Genomic DNA, 18,096 nt, shown 5'->3' with positions numbered 1-18,096 from the left:
AGTTTATTTAGAATATATTTAATTATCCCACAACATAATTTAATATTCACTTGTGAGTGCAGTTAAACAGTTTATTAGGAACAATCAAAGCTGACTTTCAAACTGAATTTTTTGCATCATTACTCCAGTCACACAATCCTTCAGGAAATCCTTTTAATGAGGGAGTAGTAATCTTATTTTCTACTAAAAAAACATTTATTGTTAGAAATCAAAAAAACAAAAAAAAGAGTTATTATTATCATTATTATTATTATTATTTATTATTATATTATTATTATTATTATTATTAATGTTGAAAAGAGCTGAGAATATTTTTTTTTAGGTTTTTTAGGGGGGGATCAATTGAAAGAACAGCAATGATTGTTACATTTGTTACAGTTACATTTATGTTACATTTATATTATGTACATCAAGCTTTTGAATGGTATAGTAGTGTATATTGTTATTGAAACTTCATATATTTCACTTGATTATACATTTAGTCAGGAATTATAGTTTGGAAAAAGTCTTTGGAAAAAGTCTAACTAGTAAATGTTTACACGTTATGTGAAAACTAGTACAAGTATATAAATAAATAAAAAGAGACTTACTCATGTTTATGATCTCTGCTGAATAAAGTGCTTCATTCTTTTTTTTCTGAGGAAATCCAAATCTCAAATCCTCAACCACATCACATCTTTCTGGGGTGAATTACTGTCTTATTCCTCTCATCGCGAAGCAAACAGTTAAATAAAAAAAACTTGAAGAACAGTCTCGTTCGCGTTGTCTTCTGTTGTGTGGGCGTATTCAAAAGCCGCGCGCTTCAGTGAAACATTTGAATCTCAAAAGCGCGCTCGGCGCGGGGGCGTGGTCGCATTAGAAGATAATGAAGGAAGACGTGACAAAAACGGAATCGGGTGTGTTTTCATATGGATTACTTTATCACAGAATATTTGTTTTCAGCAGCACTCGTTTAGTTTAAAAGTAGACATGTCAGGCTTTCTATAGATAACTCTCTCATGTCTCTTCGTTGAGTATTCACTGAGTTACAGTTCATTTTAATGACGCATTTGTAACTGAAGATCAGCGCAGACAAAGGCTGCAGACAGCACTCCTTGTTTGTTATCTTTATTTTATAAGTGCACAAGGTTTGTTGTTATTATGTCTGTATACAAAAAAAAGTAGACCCTTTACAGATTCGATTGATGTATTGCTCTTCTCTGTACGATAAAAACTGAAAGTGTAATTTAAGTTCTTTTCGGGGTTATCAGGAGAAAATACCCCAAAACGCGTATACGCGTTAATCGACTCCAGAGGGTTAACTGTGTGTGCCCCGCTCCCAAAAAACCAAAATTATTATCATATGTATTCACATATGTATTCATATGTGTAATGTTTAGCACAAGCAGGGAAAAAAAAACATGGTCTAAAGTGCTGCCTGTTTTTCTTGCTCACCATATATTGTTGTGATTGTGCACCTGATATTTCAGACTGACACACACAGAGTGCTTTCTGAAGACACAGAAGCTAGCACTGTTTGTCTCGAATCTCAAAGTGTTTCTGGCACAGCGCAAATTCCCTGAAGGGGAATTCAGATTTGCCACTATTGTGATCTATTGCCACTTTGTGATTTTTTGAGAACAGCAGGATTAGTTACAGAAATCATGCATTGTAGCTTTTCTTAAAGAAGTCATTCACACAGGATAAAACTAGTGCAGAAGGTACACACACATGCACACACACTAATTTTCTCCATATGGTGTGGTCATGCATGCATCTGTCTGCTGGTCTCTATTGGTGTTTATGTAAAAACAATAGAGCTTGATTGGTTATTCATGGACGTTCGTCATAATCGTTAGCAGAAGTGCTCAGCAGAGCGGATGATAAATTAATATCAAACAGCGTTTAAAAAACTGAGCCTCTATTGCGGCTTTAGCACAAGCATCTGTGAAGGATTTCTTCACTTCAAGAAGTGTTTCTGTTTTTTGTTTTTTTTTCTCCTTCAGAGCAATTTTTCTTTTTCTACAACTTTACATTTATTCATTTGGCAGATGCTTTTATTCAAAGTGACTTGCAGTGCATTAAAGGTTTATATTTTAATCAGTATTGTGTTTCCTGGGAATCAAAACCACAACCTTGTCATATAGAAATCATCTACATGCCTGAAATACTTAAATGATTTATTACAACTGCAAAAATGTGCTATAGCAATTCTGGGCAAATAGTTTAACGGGAAATGTGGTGTTACAAGTATGATAAAATCCTACATAACACTGGAATATTTCACTGTATAATTCACTTTTCTGTGTTTCTATTCATCGAAGGATCCTGAAAAATATAATGTTCCACAAAAATATTCCAATATACAATTTTCACCATTGATAATAATAAGAAATGCTTCTTGAGCAGCAAATAAGCATAAGAGTTATTATCATTAACTAAAACTACAACTATAAAAAAATATATATTTTTAATACTTGAATTAACATAAAATAAAATAAAAATTAGGACAACATTCCTCATTTTCACGTAGTTTATGTTTAAGTATTAAAATCACTAAAACTGAAAACTACAGATATTTAATATTTAAAAAAAAAAAAAAAAAAACAATAAAAAAAAATTATTAATAAATATTTTATATAATTTTAACTAAAAATAACATGAAAACAGAACATATAAAATTAAATAGAATTCAAAATATTTCATATATATATATATATATATATATATATATATATATATATATATATATATATATATATATATATATATATATATATATATATATAATAAATATATATATATATATATATATATTAATCATATAATAAATAAAAAGAAAAATATATATATAGAATAGGAAAAGAATAGAGCAAGCTAGTGTTACATGCCTTTTTTGCTTTTGTTAATTGTACAATAAATAAAAAAAGAAAACAAATAGATAGAATCCAAAAAGATTAGAGAAGCTAGTGTTAATTTCTTTTTTTAAAGACAACTAGCTGTTAGTAAATAAATAGAGTGCAAAAAGAATAGAATTAGAATAGAGAGTGCTAAAGTTAGAGGGCCAAATAAAGATGGAAGGGATGTGTTTTTAGCCAATTCTTGAAGATGGCTAAGGACTCAGCTGCTTGGATTGAATTTGGCAGGTCATTCCACCAGGAGGGAACAGTTAATTTAAAAGTCTGTGAAAGTGATTTTGTGCCTCTTTGGGATGGAACAATAAAGTGACGTTCACTTGCAGAACGCAAGCTTCTAGAGGGCACGTAAGCCTGAAGTAATGAATTTAGGTAAAGGGCTGCAGAGCCAGTGTTGGTTTTGTAGGCAAACATTGATGACTTGAATTTTATGCGAGCAGCTATTGGTAGCCAGTGCAAATTGATAAACAGAGGTGTGACGTGCATTCTTTTTGGCTCGATAAAAATTAATCGTGCTGTTCTGGATTAAATGTAAAGGTTTGATAGGACTGGCTGGAAGACCTGCCAAGAGAGCATGGCAATAGTCCAGCATGGACAGAACAGGAGCTTGAAGAAGGAGTTGTGAAGCATGTTCTGAAAGTAAGGGCCTGATCTTCTTGATGTTGAATAAAGCAAATCTGCAGGACCGGGCCTTTTTAGCAGTGTGGTCTGAGAAAGTCAGCTGATTATCAATCATAACTCCAAGGTTTCAGGCTGTTTTTGAAGGAGTTATGGTTGAAGTGCCTAACTGGATTGTAAAATTGTGATGAAACAATGGGTTTGATGGAACCACAAGCAGTTCTGTCTTGGCAAGGTTGAGATGAAGGTGATGGTCCTTCATCCAGTAAGAATTGTTTGTTAGACAAGCTGAGATGCGATATATATATATATATATATATATGAATATTTAAATAAAAGTATGGAGAGACACGTTAAGTGAGTGACTGTGACATGACATACAACCAAGTATGGTGACCCATACTCAGAATTCGTGCTCTCCATTTAACCCATCCAAAGTGCGCACACACGGCAGTGAACACACAGTTGGGGGTTCGGTGCCTTGCTCAAGGGCACCTCAGTCGTGGTATTGCCCGAGACTCGAACCCACAACCTTAGGGTTAGGAGTCAAACTCTCTAACCACTAGGCCACGACTTCCCCGTTGAAGGGACTGGTGCTGTAGTTAGCAGCACTGTAGCTATATTGAGACAAGGGACTGTTTAGTGATATTGGCTCTGTACAGTCATTCAAGTGAAGCAGATGTAGTAAAGGATTTCTGTTTGTATGTTGTGGTGATGTACTGTTTAGTGATATTGGCTCTGTACAGTCATTCAATATATACATATATATACATATATACACATATATACATATATATATACATATACATATATATACATATATATATACATATATTATATATATATATATATATATATATTATATATATATACATATATATATATATATATATATACATATATATATATATATATATATATATATATATATATATATATATATATATATATATATATATATATATATATATATATATATATATATATATATCATTATTCAGCATTATTCAAGTCAGTTCAGTGATGAATTTATTTATTTTTTGTGAAAAGTAAATTTTTTGGCCAATGAAGCTTTTAGCAATTATTTAAATGCATCTGATCACTCTACACAATAATCTAGAAACAATGTGAATGAACACCACAACAGCTTAAGCCGCAAACTTTGCAAAACACACAATTTGTCACTGCCAAAACTTTTGCCCATGACTGTAGAACATTCTGTGTACCATGAAAAAAAGTGCATTTTCTTTTAGCAATGTATGACAAGCAGACTCTGGATGCTAGTTTAATGTTATACTCAGTATGATCATAACTCAATTGTTTTCAAATGAGAGGACAGATGTGGTGGAGCTGCTTCAGAACAGAGAAGAGAGGGTGAGACAGGGAGAAACAGTAGGAGCATGTTATAGGTAGGTTATGTGCTGTATGAAGGGCCAGGTGATTTTGATTTGTTGGTGATAAAAGGGAAGTAGTCAATACAGTTTGAATATTATTAAATTACATGCTCTTCTTGGGTAACGAAAGAAACAACAGAAACAGACCATTACAATTTCTTAGAAAACTAATTCTGCTCATTTGAGCTTTTTGATTTCCCTATTGATTTAGTAAACGTTTCTAAACCTAATTTGTTAGATCAGCATTATTTTAAATGATTTCTATATGTGTGCATTTACTGTGCTTTGTGTTTATTACCATGACAACTGTCTGTGTGTCCAAGTTGAACACGCTTCTTGTGTATCCTGCTTGTAGCAAATTTAAATATATTGCATCTAAAGCTGTAATTAACTATTAAGCAAGTGTGTATTATATGTTTATTAGATGTTTTATCAAGCTATTATTGCATTTTTTTTTTTTTTACGTTTAGATTCATATTTAAGGCAGAAGGCCATTTGACAGAAAAATTATTGTATGGGGGTTCGCAGTTTTCCTCTTGAAATCTGGACCATTTTTATATTCTGCTTAAAACAAACATAATCAAAACACTCTTATCAAGAGCAGAAAACAAAGTTAACTACTAATTTAAATGTTTATGATACCTTTTGATGCCACCTACAAATCATTTCCACAATTTTAACCATTTTATGTTAATTTTTAAATGCTCTTAACACACAGATGTTATGCAGCAAACTACTATAGAACCCATAATAATCAGTGATGCTGACTACAGTACACTGGATGTGGAGAAACGCGAAAAATCCTAAACAGTAAACTGCTGCCTCGTTCTGTTTAAGATTTAAGGATTTGCAATGGTCACTTAGTCGCATCCAGTGTAGACAGACTTTAGATGCTGTGGTACATGTTTTTTAATTTGTTTGTGTGTTTTCAATAATACCATTTGCAGTTTTTGTTCAGACCGATGCAAAAATCAACCCACATAACCCCGTTTTAAATTTATATAACAATTTATACTTACAATTTAAATATCCCTTTTCTTAAAAAAAGGTTTAAAAGCTCAAAAGGTTTATCACCAACTGTAAATCTATTGCTATTTTGTGGTCTACAGCATGAAAGCAATCCATTATAATGTGTACATGAAAAATATAGAAACATTGGACACAACTATGGGGCACCACTGTGCAGCAGCAAGCATCACAACAAAAAGGGAACCTCAAGGTTGATCTAGGTAAATGTGTGCAAATGTATAGGGCCCCATTCCTATATTTTGCCTAGGGCCCCCAAATCATTAACCTGCCCCTGCTCTCAGTCACAAAAAACTCTACATGAATGAAATACACACGTTTTGTTTTAGGATTTGGTTAGGACTGATTATAATTATCTTTCTATAAAAAACAACAGAAGTCTATGATACTGTATGTCTTCATTTAGCTATGTGTGCGTGTGTGTTTCTGGCTCTCTGTATTGATTAATGTCAAGAGCCGAGATGAGGATCGATACAATGAAATGTATATTCCAGCACTTGATTGTAGTTTTTTTTTTTTTTTTTTTTTTTTTTTGATTAATCTGGGTATAGATACAACATGCATGAAGCAGAAAGGACAATTAGGAAAGAGAGATAGAGATGAGACTACAAGGTCAGGTGGATAAATGGATAAAAGCCACAGAGAAAATGGTTCTGAACAAGAAACACTTGATTTTGCTCAATCTTCTTACCTTGGTCTTGTGCTTTGTTGGGGTTCCAGGTTCTGAAGTAATCGTCCTACAGAAACACACAATGACACACATTTAAAATCCTCAGACAGACACAAGTCAAGCTTCAAAGCTACTGTCACAACCTTCAGAAAGAATTAAATAGCATTATGATTGAAAGGAAAGTGTGAAATAAGACAGAGACAATGACTTCTGGTCTGACACTGAGATAAGTGTACAGACAGATTGTTTGCTGATGTTTTTAATGAAAGCTGTACAGTAAATGGACTGTCTGTGGAGGCCTCCGCTTCAACTGCTTGATCCAAACATACGTTTGATTTTCCTCCTGCTCTCACAGGTCTCTTTTTACATGGTATTTTCTTTGCTCTGAATCAAAAGCCTCAATAAAAAATAAAAAAAATAAAATAAAAATAAAATTTAAATAAAAGATATTTGATTATTTTGGTCTCTGCAATGTTACTTCCAAAAAAAAAAACTTATTCAAAACAGTGAAATTACCAGAAAAAGTACACAATAAAAAAAGGCAAAATTAAATGCATTACAGCAGACTTTATCTGTATCTCGAGCATACTCAAGCATAAATCCAAGATGGCAGCAAGCTGGTTATGCGTTACATGTCTCCTCTCTGTTTCTGCGTTTGTGTTAATTTTTCAGAAATGCTGGCGCACTTCATTATTTTTACCAGTCTTTGGAACATTTTTGTCGCCTGCCTGTGTTTGTCTGCGATCATTCTTTGATTGTGGGCACTGGTTGAGTGCTTTTGATGGCGAGTTGGGGGATCTGTTGCTCTTCTGCTGATCTGGTGTCTGGTTGGACGTCGTCTTTGTGTGGCGCACGAGCTGCACGCAAATTACTGGTCCTGTGTTGTCCGTTGGCTGTCTTAATGTTTACCGGATCTCAGTTTTTTTACAGTTTCTGCTACGAGTACTGTCTGGTTAAAGATACAGTAAAGCGCTGGCTGATAGCATTGGCTCTTTGTTTACATGTAATCTAATTCAACGTCATCTCTCAGCCTCAGACGGGACACACACAGACCTTTGGCTGAACGTCTGATGCATATGGCACACAAATATGGAAACACTTCAGGAGTTTCAAAGTCGTCACTGGATTGGTTGAATTAAACAGGATTTCCAGGAGATGTGTTTGTCACGTTCTTTAATATTACGCCTGGAAACAAAGATGCCGTGACACCAAACCCCCTCACGAAAGAAGAAAGCTCTATCTCTTGCATTTTTAATCTCTCTCTCCAAACTGGTCTTTTCCTGAGGGACTGGAAATCTGCTGCTGTTACCCCACTTTTTAAAGGGGGTGATAACTTAGATCTAAATTGCTACAGACCCATTTCCATTTTGCCCTGTCTCTCTTTGTTGGTCATCAAACAGCTTACGCACCATTTGGAAATGTATAATGTTCTTAATAAGGTCCAGTCTGGCTTCAGATTCAGCCATAGTTGTATCCCCGCAACACTTAAGGTTCTCAATGACATCATATGTGCCATTAACAACAAGGAATATTGTGTAGCTGCATTTGTTGATCTGTGGACCATGAAATTCATTGCAGGCCAGTTTTACTCACATCAAACGTGCTTTCTCTAGTCTTCAATTAGTTTCAAATACAAATAAAACTAAATGTATGGTTTTTAACAGAAATCTACCACATATCTGCCTAAAATGTTATCATTGGATGGCTCTGACATTGATTATGTTGAATGTCATTTGTCATTTGAAACTCACATACCTGTAAATATACTGCTCAGAAAGGTTAAATCTCGTATTGGTTTTCTTTATCGTAACAAATCTACTTTTACACATTCTTCAAAACAGATTTTGGTTAAATGACAGTGCTTCCAATCTTGGGTTATGGTGATATAGTTTACAGGTCTGCTTCAAAACTCTCCTTCATAAACTGGATATTATTTACCACGCTGCAATCCGCTTTGTGACTGGAGCTTCTCTTATTCTACTTAGCAATAAAATAAAATAAAATAATTATAAAACTTTAAAGACACCACGTATCAAAAAGTAATATAAAGTAAATAATAAAAAAAATACTATTAAATAAATCAAATCACAGGTCCCATTACTTCTGACTGTTTTATGGAAGGGAAAAAATGACAGTGAGTACAAGAGTCTGATTTTCATCTCTGCGACAGACTCCAGGCAAATCTCACACAACATTAGCGACGGCTGCTGCATTAAAAGGGCCTTTCAAATCCGATTGCTAACACAGTCCTATCCCAAAGTGAAGCCGCTACAGGCCGGATAAACGAATATTTGACATCAAACTCTCATTATGGGCTCTTTAGCTTCGAGCAGATCGATGTTTTAGTGTAAAATATGTGGTTAATTTAAATTAATAGAGTAATTAAAAACTATAACTTATGCAAGAATAAGTTACATCTATTGGTAAGCTACAGAAGACATTTATCATTCTGGTGTAAACATCTGTAAGCTACAGCTCTCAGGCCATGAGCGAAAGCCAGGCTGTAATTCCGCTCAAAGTTTACGGTGGTCTCAGCAGAAGTAGGCCAAATGTGTCTGTGGGCTCATGGCTCCAAATCAAAGGGGAAAACTCATTTTACCCTCAGAATGACAAAACCTGAGTCTGCAAACCTTCCAGCCAGCAGACCTTCTCTAGCCTGCAAACTCTCTCAATCGAATGTCACTGCTGTAACCTTTATCCGCAGCAGTGAAACTTCTCTCTGTGGAAATTGTGACCTTTGTGAGGTGTCTTTTAATGAACAATTCGAGTTCAATACAAGTTAAGATTAGAACAGTTTGTAAAAATGAGCAGAAATGTGTTTACAGTGATGAACGTACAAAGTCAGGAATCATTGGTGCACAATATGTATCATCTATAATTTTGTGATATTGAAGTTCAATATACAATAAGTTAATATTGTGAGTTATATTTTGAACACAGTATTGTCTGTTTTTGCTCTACTTGAATGAATAAGCATTTTTGAACAAATCATAATGATTCATATATAAAGACAGTAACTTGCTTTGTTTATTAATAAATTATTCATTTGAACAAATCAGTTTTGACTCAGTTACTCACTCACCACCACCTACTGTTGGTTTTAGTTCCATATTTAGGGCCCTATCTTGCACCCAGCGCAATTGACTTTGTACACCGACGCATGTGTCATTCCTATTTTGCACCCGAGCAAAGCGCGCTTTTCCCTCCACAGAAGCACGTCGCTAAACTAGTGAATGAACTTGAGCTCCCTGGGCGGTTCAGCGCAAAAAAGGAGGCGTGTTTTCCGGCGCAAACAATCCCTGGTGCTATTTTGCTGGTCCATTAAACAATTGCGCCACTGACCAGAAAAAACCTAGTCTAAAGTCAGTGGCGCGTTGCGCGTTGTTCATTATGCTATTTTAAGGGCGCATGCTTGACCATAATGTATAGCGTGCACAACGGGCATACACTTTGCTCATGTAATCTACACAGATGCAACAGTTATTTTTGCAAATCATAAATTGTTACACTAAAAAAATATTAACACATGAGATGACGGAAATCATTGTGGTGTGCCACGAAGATGTGAAAAAATAGGCATAAATCTAGCTTACAAATTATTCAGGCTAATTGTAGTAATTAAGAATTAAGAGTATCAGACCTGTTTGCCCAATAGTGGCAAGACATATGTGTACATCATCAGTCTCCTCGGCTGTGAACCGCTCCTGGTGTGCGCCTGGTAAATACGCCATAATAATAGCAATCCATAATGGAACTTGCGCACCTGCTTTTAAAGGGAATGTTGGATGACGCTCTGATTGGTTTATTTCACGTTACGCCCAAACCACACCTATGAATAATGAAGCTACTTCAGACCAACCCATTTTAGATTTGCGCCGGGCGCAAGAGCCATATATCCCGCCGGGAAAATAGCAACAGCGCCGAGACCCGCCCACAAAGTTACTTGCGCTTCGCGTTTTGACATTTGCGTTTCAGATCGTTAAAATAGGGCCCTTAGAGTTTAATTTCATTTTGAAGAACATGTTTCATATTTCAATTTTCAAAATATTATACTTAAAACATTAATTTAATAGGATTATGTATGCAATTGTAATTTCAGTGTAAATGCTCGTTCGCTGCTTCTGTGTTACTTCTGCAGTGCAAATTTTATTGATATTGATTTAATTTGACTGGTAACAGACAATAGAGTCTTATTCAAACTGAACTGTTTGAATGAGATGATGCATACAAAACACCCCGGAAATCCCCTGGATCGAAGGTGACAAATATCAAATAACTTAATGAAAAATACAGGTACAAAGGTAACAGAACAAAAACACTCTCAGCAACATAATTAATTATTGTTATCAACAAAATCCAGGGAAATAATGCACATCTCTACCAGGAATATTTTAAATTATTGACACAAAACGCACACATGGTTCATGCTAATGGTTCTGAGAAAACTCATTTCTAAAATGAGAAAAACATGGCTTTTAATGTAAGCATTACATCTGAAGTAGATTTGAGTGAATGAAAACACTAATGCACTTCGAGCTGTACCATCATTTAAATTCTGGCCACGTTATTGTTCCTGCTTCTTCAACATTCAGTGTCCTTCAAACACAAGATACTGCCTAAGTATACAGAACACTTTATGCTCGAATGTCATTGCAACAGATAAGAAAATATCAAAACAATCGTCATTTATTATACAGTTCCACAATTAAACAGAAAAAAATGGTAACTGCAAATTTTATCTCACAATTATGACTTTTTTTCTCATAATTCTGAGTTTATATTCCAGAATTCAGACTTTTTTCTTATAATTCTGAGTTTATATCTAAAAATTCAGACTTTCTCCTCATAATTCTGTTTATATCTCACAATTCAGACTTTTTCCTCATAATTCTGTTTATATCTCACAATTCAGACCTTTTTATTGTAATTCTGAGTTTAAATATAACAATACCGACTTTTGTCTTGGAATTTTGTATTTAAATCTTGTAATTCTGACTTTTTTTCCTACGCGTGCATGAGGTCAGTTCTATGTTTTCATAACTTGGCGGAAACAAGCTTCCAAAACAAACACACTTTGAAATCAAATAGTGCTGTCAAATCGATTAATCGCAATTAATCACATCCAAAATAAAAATTTACATAATATATGTGTATATGTATACATAAATACACACATACATGTATATATTTAAGAAATATATGTAATATATATTTATATTTATACATTATATACTCTAAATCACACACAGTACACACGTAAAAAACTTTTATTTTGGATGCGATTAATCATGATTAATCGATTTGACAGCACTACACTCAAATAATTTGTTAATCATGATTTAGAAAGCATTTATCTGTAACACACACACGGCATCACAACACCTGCTTCACAAATAACTATCACAGACAGGAATTCGGACCACAGATTCATTTGATCTTCCCTCTGTCTCTCTGTGGTTTAGGTAAATGAGTGTTGTGGGCAGGCTGGTGGTTATCTGTTGTCAGATTATCTGTCTCATGTTTGCCCCGCAGACAGACAGCACGGCTGGAGAGTGTTTGAGAAAGTCAGAAACTGTCTCACAGTTCACGGGAGACTAACTGACTCTGGCTGTGTGTTTGTTCCTCTGCTTTCCTTTCACTTCCTGTTTGCTCACTCGTCCCTTCACTCTCACTCTCTGATGTTGCTCTGCAGTGACAGTTTAGAGCCCATGGGCATGACAGGTCAGCTGTACACTCAGAGATGGCTGCGCGTGCGTGTGTGAGTGTCATGTTGAGTGAAGACTGCAGTGGGACAGAGCAGGCAAACACACTAAAGCTGACAAATAAAGTCCCACTGACACACACACACTTCTGAACACAGAACTACCTCACAACTATAGAGAGAGTGCAGGTTAGACAGCCTAACGTAGCCCTCGGACTATGGAATCTGTTTGGACGAACATTTTATGGTTCTATGTCTTCTACAGATGATAAACCGTAATTACATATAAATACATTTACACCACTTAACTTAGTGATTGCCATTGAGATGTGAAGAGACTTTCAACCAGCATAAAAACATTTTTATTTTAAACCAAATCACCTACCCTGCCTTTACATTTTACAATATACTGACTTAATCATTTAATTTATTCCTGCGGTGTTAAAGCTGAATTTTCAACATCATTACTCAGCCTTCAGTGTCACATGAACCTTCAGGAATCGTTCTAATATGCTGATTTTTTGCTTAAGAAACATTTTTGACTACAACCCCAATTCCAGAAAAGTTGGGACATTTTGTACAATGCAAAAAAAAAAAAAAATAGGATATAAAAGGAGCATCTCAGTCTCTGCAAGCAAAGCTGGATCATGGCTCATCACTTTGTGCCAGATTTCATGAGAAAAGTGTCAAAACAAATCAAAAATCACATTTCAATGCAAAATCACATTTCACTGCAAAATCGCAAAGAATTTAGGTATTTCACCAACTACCACTATACATAATATAGTAAAAGATTCAGGGAATCCAGAGAAATCTTAGTCTTTGTAAGGCAAGACCAGAAACCTCAGGTAAATGTGTGTGACCTTTGAGCCCTCAGATGGCACTGCATAAAGGTGCGTTCACGCCAAGGATGATAACGATAAAGATAACAATAAAGATATAGTTTTAAAAATCATTCTCAATATTAAAGAATAGCAGAGTGCACACCACAACTATAACGATAAAGGCACAGAGAAACGATATCGTTTGAATCTCTTTCAGAACAATTTTTTTTTTTTACTGATGATGGATGATAAAAAAATTTTTATATATGAGTATATATTGTTATATTGTGATCTAGAGTATTTAAAGTGGCAGAAGAGCGTGCGCTTAGAATAAACAGACAATATCGTTCACTGTGGTGTGGATGCTAATATCGTTATCTTTATAGTTATCATTCTTGGTGTGAAAGGGCCTTAAGAAACCGTCATGCTGCTGTGTGAAATATAGCCACATGGGCTTAGGAGTACTTCAGAAAACTGCTGTAACTGAACACCGTTTGCCGCTTCATCAAGAAATGCAACTTGAATCTATGTTACTCAAGGATAGAGCTATACATCAACTCTATGCAGTGATGCCGTTGGGGTTCTCTGGGCCAGAGCTCATCTCAGACAGTGGAAATGTGTGCTGTGGTCAGATGAGTCCACATTTCAACTTGTTTCTGGGAAAAAATGGACATTGAGTTCTCAGTCCCAAAGACCAAAGGGACCATACAGACTTTCACCAGTGATAGATAAAAAAGCAAACGTCTGTAACGGTATATGAATGCAGCAGGGCAAACGGCTTGCGTGACAGATGTGCTACGGTACCATTGACATGGAGGCATATATTGAAATTGTACAGAGACGTATACTGCCATCAAGATGTCGTATTTCATGGGAAGTCCATGGTTATTAGATCAAGACATGCCAGGTCTCATCCTGCATGTACTACAACAGTGTGGTTTCGTAGACACAGAGTGAATGTGCTAGATCAGTCCAGATCTGTCTCCTATTGAACATGCATGACCAGTCATGAAAAGGAGAATCACACAATGAAGATCACAGACTGCTGGGCATCTGAAGTCTTGTATCAAGCAAGATTGGACAAAAATTTTGCTTGCAAAATGTTTACAATTACTATCCTCAATTCTCAAATGATTAAACATTATAATTAAAAGGAAAGATGATGTGACACAGTGGTAAACAAGCCTCTGTCCCAACTTTTTTTGGAGTGTGTTGCCAGCCAACAAAATCAAAATTTGTTTATTTTTACAAAATACATTTAAATTGGTCAGTGAAAACAGTGGGAATCTTTTCTTTGTACTTTTGACAATTAAATAAAGGTTCGAGAGAAGTAACAAATCACAGATTCTTGACTTTTATTGCATTTTACAAAACGTCCCAACCTTTCTGGAATTAGGGTTGTTTTAGTCATTTGATTTGCTGCTTCATATTCTTGTGGAAAGTGGGAACCTTATATTTTATGATTCTTTGATGAGTAGTAAGGTCAAAAGAACAGCATTTATTTGAAATAGAAATCTTTTGTAACATTACTGTCACTTCTATCAATTTAATGCATATATATATATATATATATATATATATATATATATATATATATATACACACACACACACACACACACACAGAGAGAGAGAGAGAGAGAGAGAGAGAGAGAGAAAGAAGAGAGGATTGTGGATGTGGATACAAAAACATTAAACTGTTTAACTTACCTCAACCTCCTTAACAAGACAGCAGAAAAAGAGAAAGAGAATGAGATTATAAACAGATTGCATATCATATTTCACTTATGACAGCATCATTAGTGTAGAATCAGTGACACGAATGACTAAAACACAGATGTGAAATAAACGAGAAACAGATAAGGAGCTAAAACAGACAGACTGAACGTAAATGTAAGTTACTCAATATTTTAGTTTTTTTTATTGTAACATTGAATCAAAGGGAATTTATTGTAACAAAGGGAATTTATCTTTCTTCTGTTAAACACAGAAGAGACATTTTGAAGAATGTGGGTAACCAAACAGCTGACGGTAGCCATTTTTTTGTATATCATGGAAGTCAGTGGTTACCATCAACTCTTTGGTTACCCACATTCTTCAAATTATCTTCTTTTTAATTGAACTTTGAACAACATGGGAGCAAGTAAATGATGACATAATTTTCATTTTTGGGTGAATGATCTTTTCAAGTCTATATTATAATCACAAACGTGCTGTTGGTCTCATGATCACAGCTAAATCACATAAATGTGTAAATGACAAATGTGAGTGTGGTATTGCTAAAATGTGTCTTATAATACACATAAAATATTGTAAAATTATAATAAACACAAAAATATGAAGCAAGAAGTGAACACACACATTATTCATCAGCTGGTTATATCAATGCAATCAAACATGAGTGATTTAAACTAAAGAAACATCAATCAATAGGAAACACACATTTACTGAGATGGGAAGACAACACACACTCACACACACCAACATTCATCCATACAAAAACACACACCCTCTGTGTTATTTCATGTGTGAAGTGATACAGGATATTATGTGAGAAGATGTGTAATTCTGAACGCATTACAGCCGCCGCACGCAACAGAGGAAGAAAACAATACCAGTGGCACACGCACAAATCTTTGAGATAAAGATATGATTATTATTAATAAATACTTCAGCTCTGAGGTCTTTCACCAAACAGCTGATGGCGTGTGTTTGTTTTTGTTATTTGATGTCATCAGTATTTTTATGTATTTGTGTGTGTATTTGTTTTCTTTGGTGTATGATTTGTTTTTTCTTTTTTTTAATCATGTTTTTGGTTTTTGAATTTTGTGTTGTTTTTAATGCCCCAGGCTGTAATTCATTAACTTGACATTAGTTTAACACTTTACATACAAATACAAATGAATTCTAATGAAATCACGTTGGATTTTAATAAGGTATCAATCATTCATGAGAGCATTTACATGAATCATTGTGTTATTGGATGGCTTTGATGTCCTGATTGTTGTGGTTACTAAATTATTTATTTCTAAAAATGTAAACCTGTCCTTCATTCAGAAAGCATTTGCCTCTTTAAAGGGGTCATATGATGTGATTTCAAGTTTTCCTTTCTCTTTGGAGTGTTACAAGCTGTTTGTGCATAGATAAGATCCTTAAATTTTCAAAGACTAAAGTCTCAAACCCAAAGTGATATTCTTTATAAAAGTTAAAACTCGTCCACGCCCTCCTAAAATGACTCATTTAAACACGCCCCCACTATTTTCCTTAAATTTTTGGGAAGATTTGCATAACACCGCCCGCCCAAAACACAGAGCGACTGAGAAGGCATAGCTTCGATTCTCGATGTTGCGGCAGGTGCCATGTTGTGGAGACGTTGTGTGTTTCATTGTGAAAGTGAACTACTTTGTTTGGCCTTCCAAAAGAGGACACGAAACTAAGAATTTCCCCCAGGTTTGGTTAAGTTGTACTTACAACACTGTTCCAGTTCAACCCAAATATTCAGATGTGTGCAACGCATTTTATGGAGAACAAGGACTGTTTCCTGGTAGAGTAGCCTACAATGCCGGTGTTCTGACAAATAATGCTGACTCGTAGCCTGTAAGTATGTTTTCATATTTAAAATGATTCAAACATGAGTTTTGAGCAGTGTAGAGTAGCTCTTGTTGTTTGTCGTCTCTCCGATCACAAATCTAGACATGGTTTTATGTTAAGTATGTTTTCATACAACGCAACGCGTATTTTTAAAAAGACAGTATAAGTCATTATAATCAAATTAATTATGTCTTCACTGGATGCAAACAATGCCTCTGTTTGTAAAGGGGTTTTATTGGTTTTGTCTCGACGCACCGGGAGACAGCATCACAGTATGATAAGGGGCGTAACATTTCCGTCACAAGCTTGAGGCATTGTTTCCTCTTCACTTTTTCACCTTACCGGGTTAAGGATTGGCTGTTTAACCAATCACCGAACAAATAAATATGTTAAAATGATGAAAATTTATGATGAAAACCGGTAGCTATGGATGCCAGATCTTTACTGTAAAAAAAAAATATGGTATCAGCATTTTCAGTTTTACAGATTGACCTCAAATTCACAGTATTAAAAATGTCAATATAACATATTATTCAAATCTACTATTTTTTTTTACCTTTAAAATATACATATTATTCAAATCTACTATTTTTTTTTACCTTTAAAATATACTGACAAACACCTTAAAAACACAGGTAAAAAAAAAAAAAAGAGATGTTTTTATTTATTTTATTTTTTTTTGAAGTTTTTTGAGCAAAGCATGAGATGTACGGGAAAGCTAACTGATGGCTGTCTCCAGGTATTACAGAGATAATGATTAGATGTGTGGGAAACCTCAAACTCGCTTACTGGCAGAACTGAAAGCCAACGGATTGTGAGGAATGCAGTAATGACGGGTCTAGAGGTTAACAGCTCAGACGTGAGGGATTGTGTGGTGACGGGTCTAGAGGTTAACAGCTCAGACACATGCACAAACATCAAAACGTACAGTACACACGCTCTCTCTCTCTCTGTTTCTCTAGTTTTCTCCTCTGGTGCTGTCTGATAACAAAGCCCGCGGCCTTCTTCTGCTGTAGCGTATCAAAAAACAGAGACTCGGACAGCTTCAAACTGTACGAGCAGCTGGAGCGGCATCATCTGTCGTGCTGACGATTACAGCATTAAAGCATCATCAGAGGGAACATAACGGCCTGTGTAAAGTTTACAGGTCCCGCCAGAGCACAAAACCAGAGAGTGCTGAGACGAGCTTAACGCCCTGTGTTTATGAGCAATGTGCAGTTTTGTCATTTTGACTGCTCAAGTACACGACAGATAAATAAAGCCAGTTCTCTGGAGTTTTGGGAGGATGGGCCAAGACCTTATGTGTGTTTTTTTTTAATTGTTGTCTATGCAGATAATGAAGTTAAACAAGACATCTTTTTGGCTCTTGCAGGGTGTCT

The 18,096-nt window shown here is 35.1% G+C and overlaps 1 protein-coding gene across 6 annotated transcripts in view; it reads right to left on the bottom strand.

Moving 5' to 3' along the window:
* The window catches only part of LOC109097575 (SPARC (osteonectin), cwcv and kazal like domains proteoglycan 1), a 327,147-nt gene that overhangs the window by 95,279 nt on the left and 213,772 nt on the right, over positions 1-18,096 (bottom strand). For 2 of the 6 annotated variants that reach the window (XM_042770615.1, XM_042770611.1), the window contains exons 3-4: positions 14,837-14,845; positions 6,624-6,669 (exon numbers count right to left, since the gene is read on the bottom strand). In XM_042770615.1, coding sequence (XP_042626549.1) covers positions 6,624-6,669; positions 14,837-14,845 — 55 coding nt within the window. The remainder of the gene's footprint in view (positions 1-6,623; positions 6,670-14,836; positions 14,846-18,096) is intronic. The other 4 variants (XM_042770613.1, XM_042770609.1, XM_042770614.1 and 1 more) reach the window with 2 other exon arrangements.

This window comes from Cyprinus carpio, chromosome A14, assembly GCF_018340385.1.
Source record: "Cyprinus carpio isolate SPL01 chromosome A14, ASM1834038v1, whole genome shotgun sequence".
NCBI lineage: Eukaryota > Metazoa > Chordata > Actinopteri > Cypriniformes > Cyprinidae > Cyprinus > Cyprinus carpio.
This window is presented reverse-complemented; position numbering and strand designations above follow the sequence as displayed.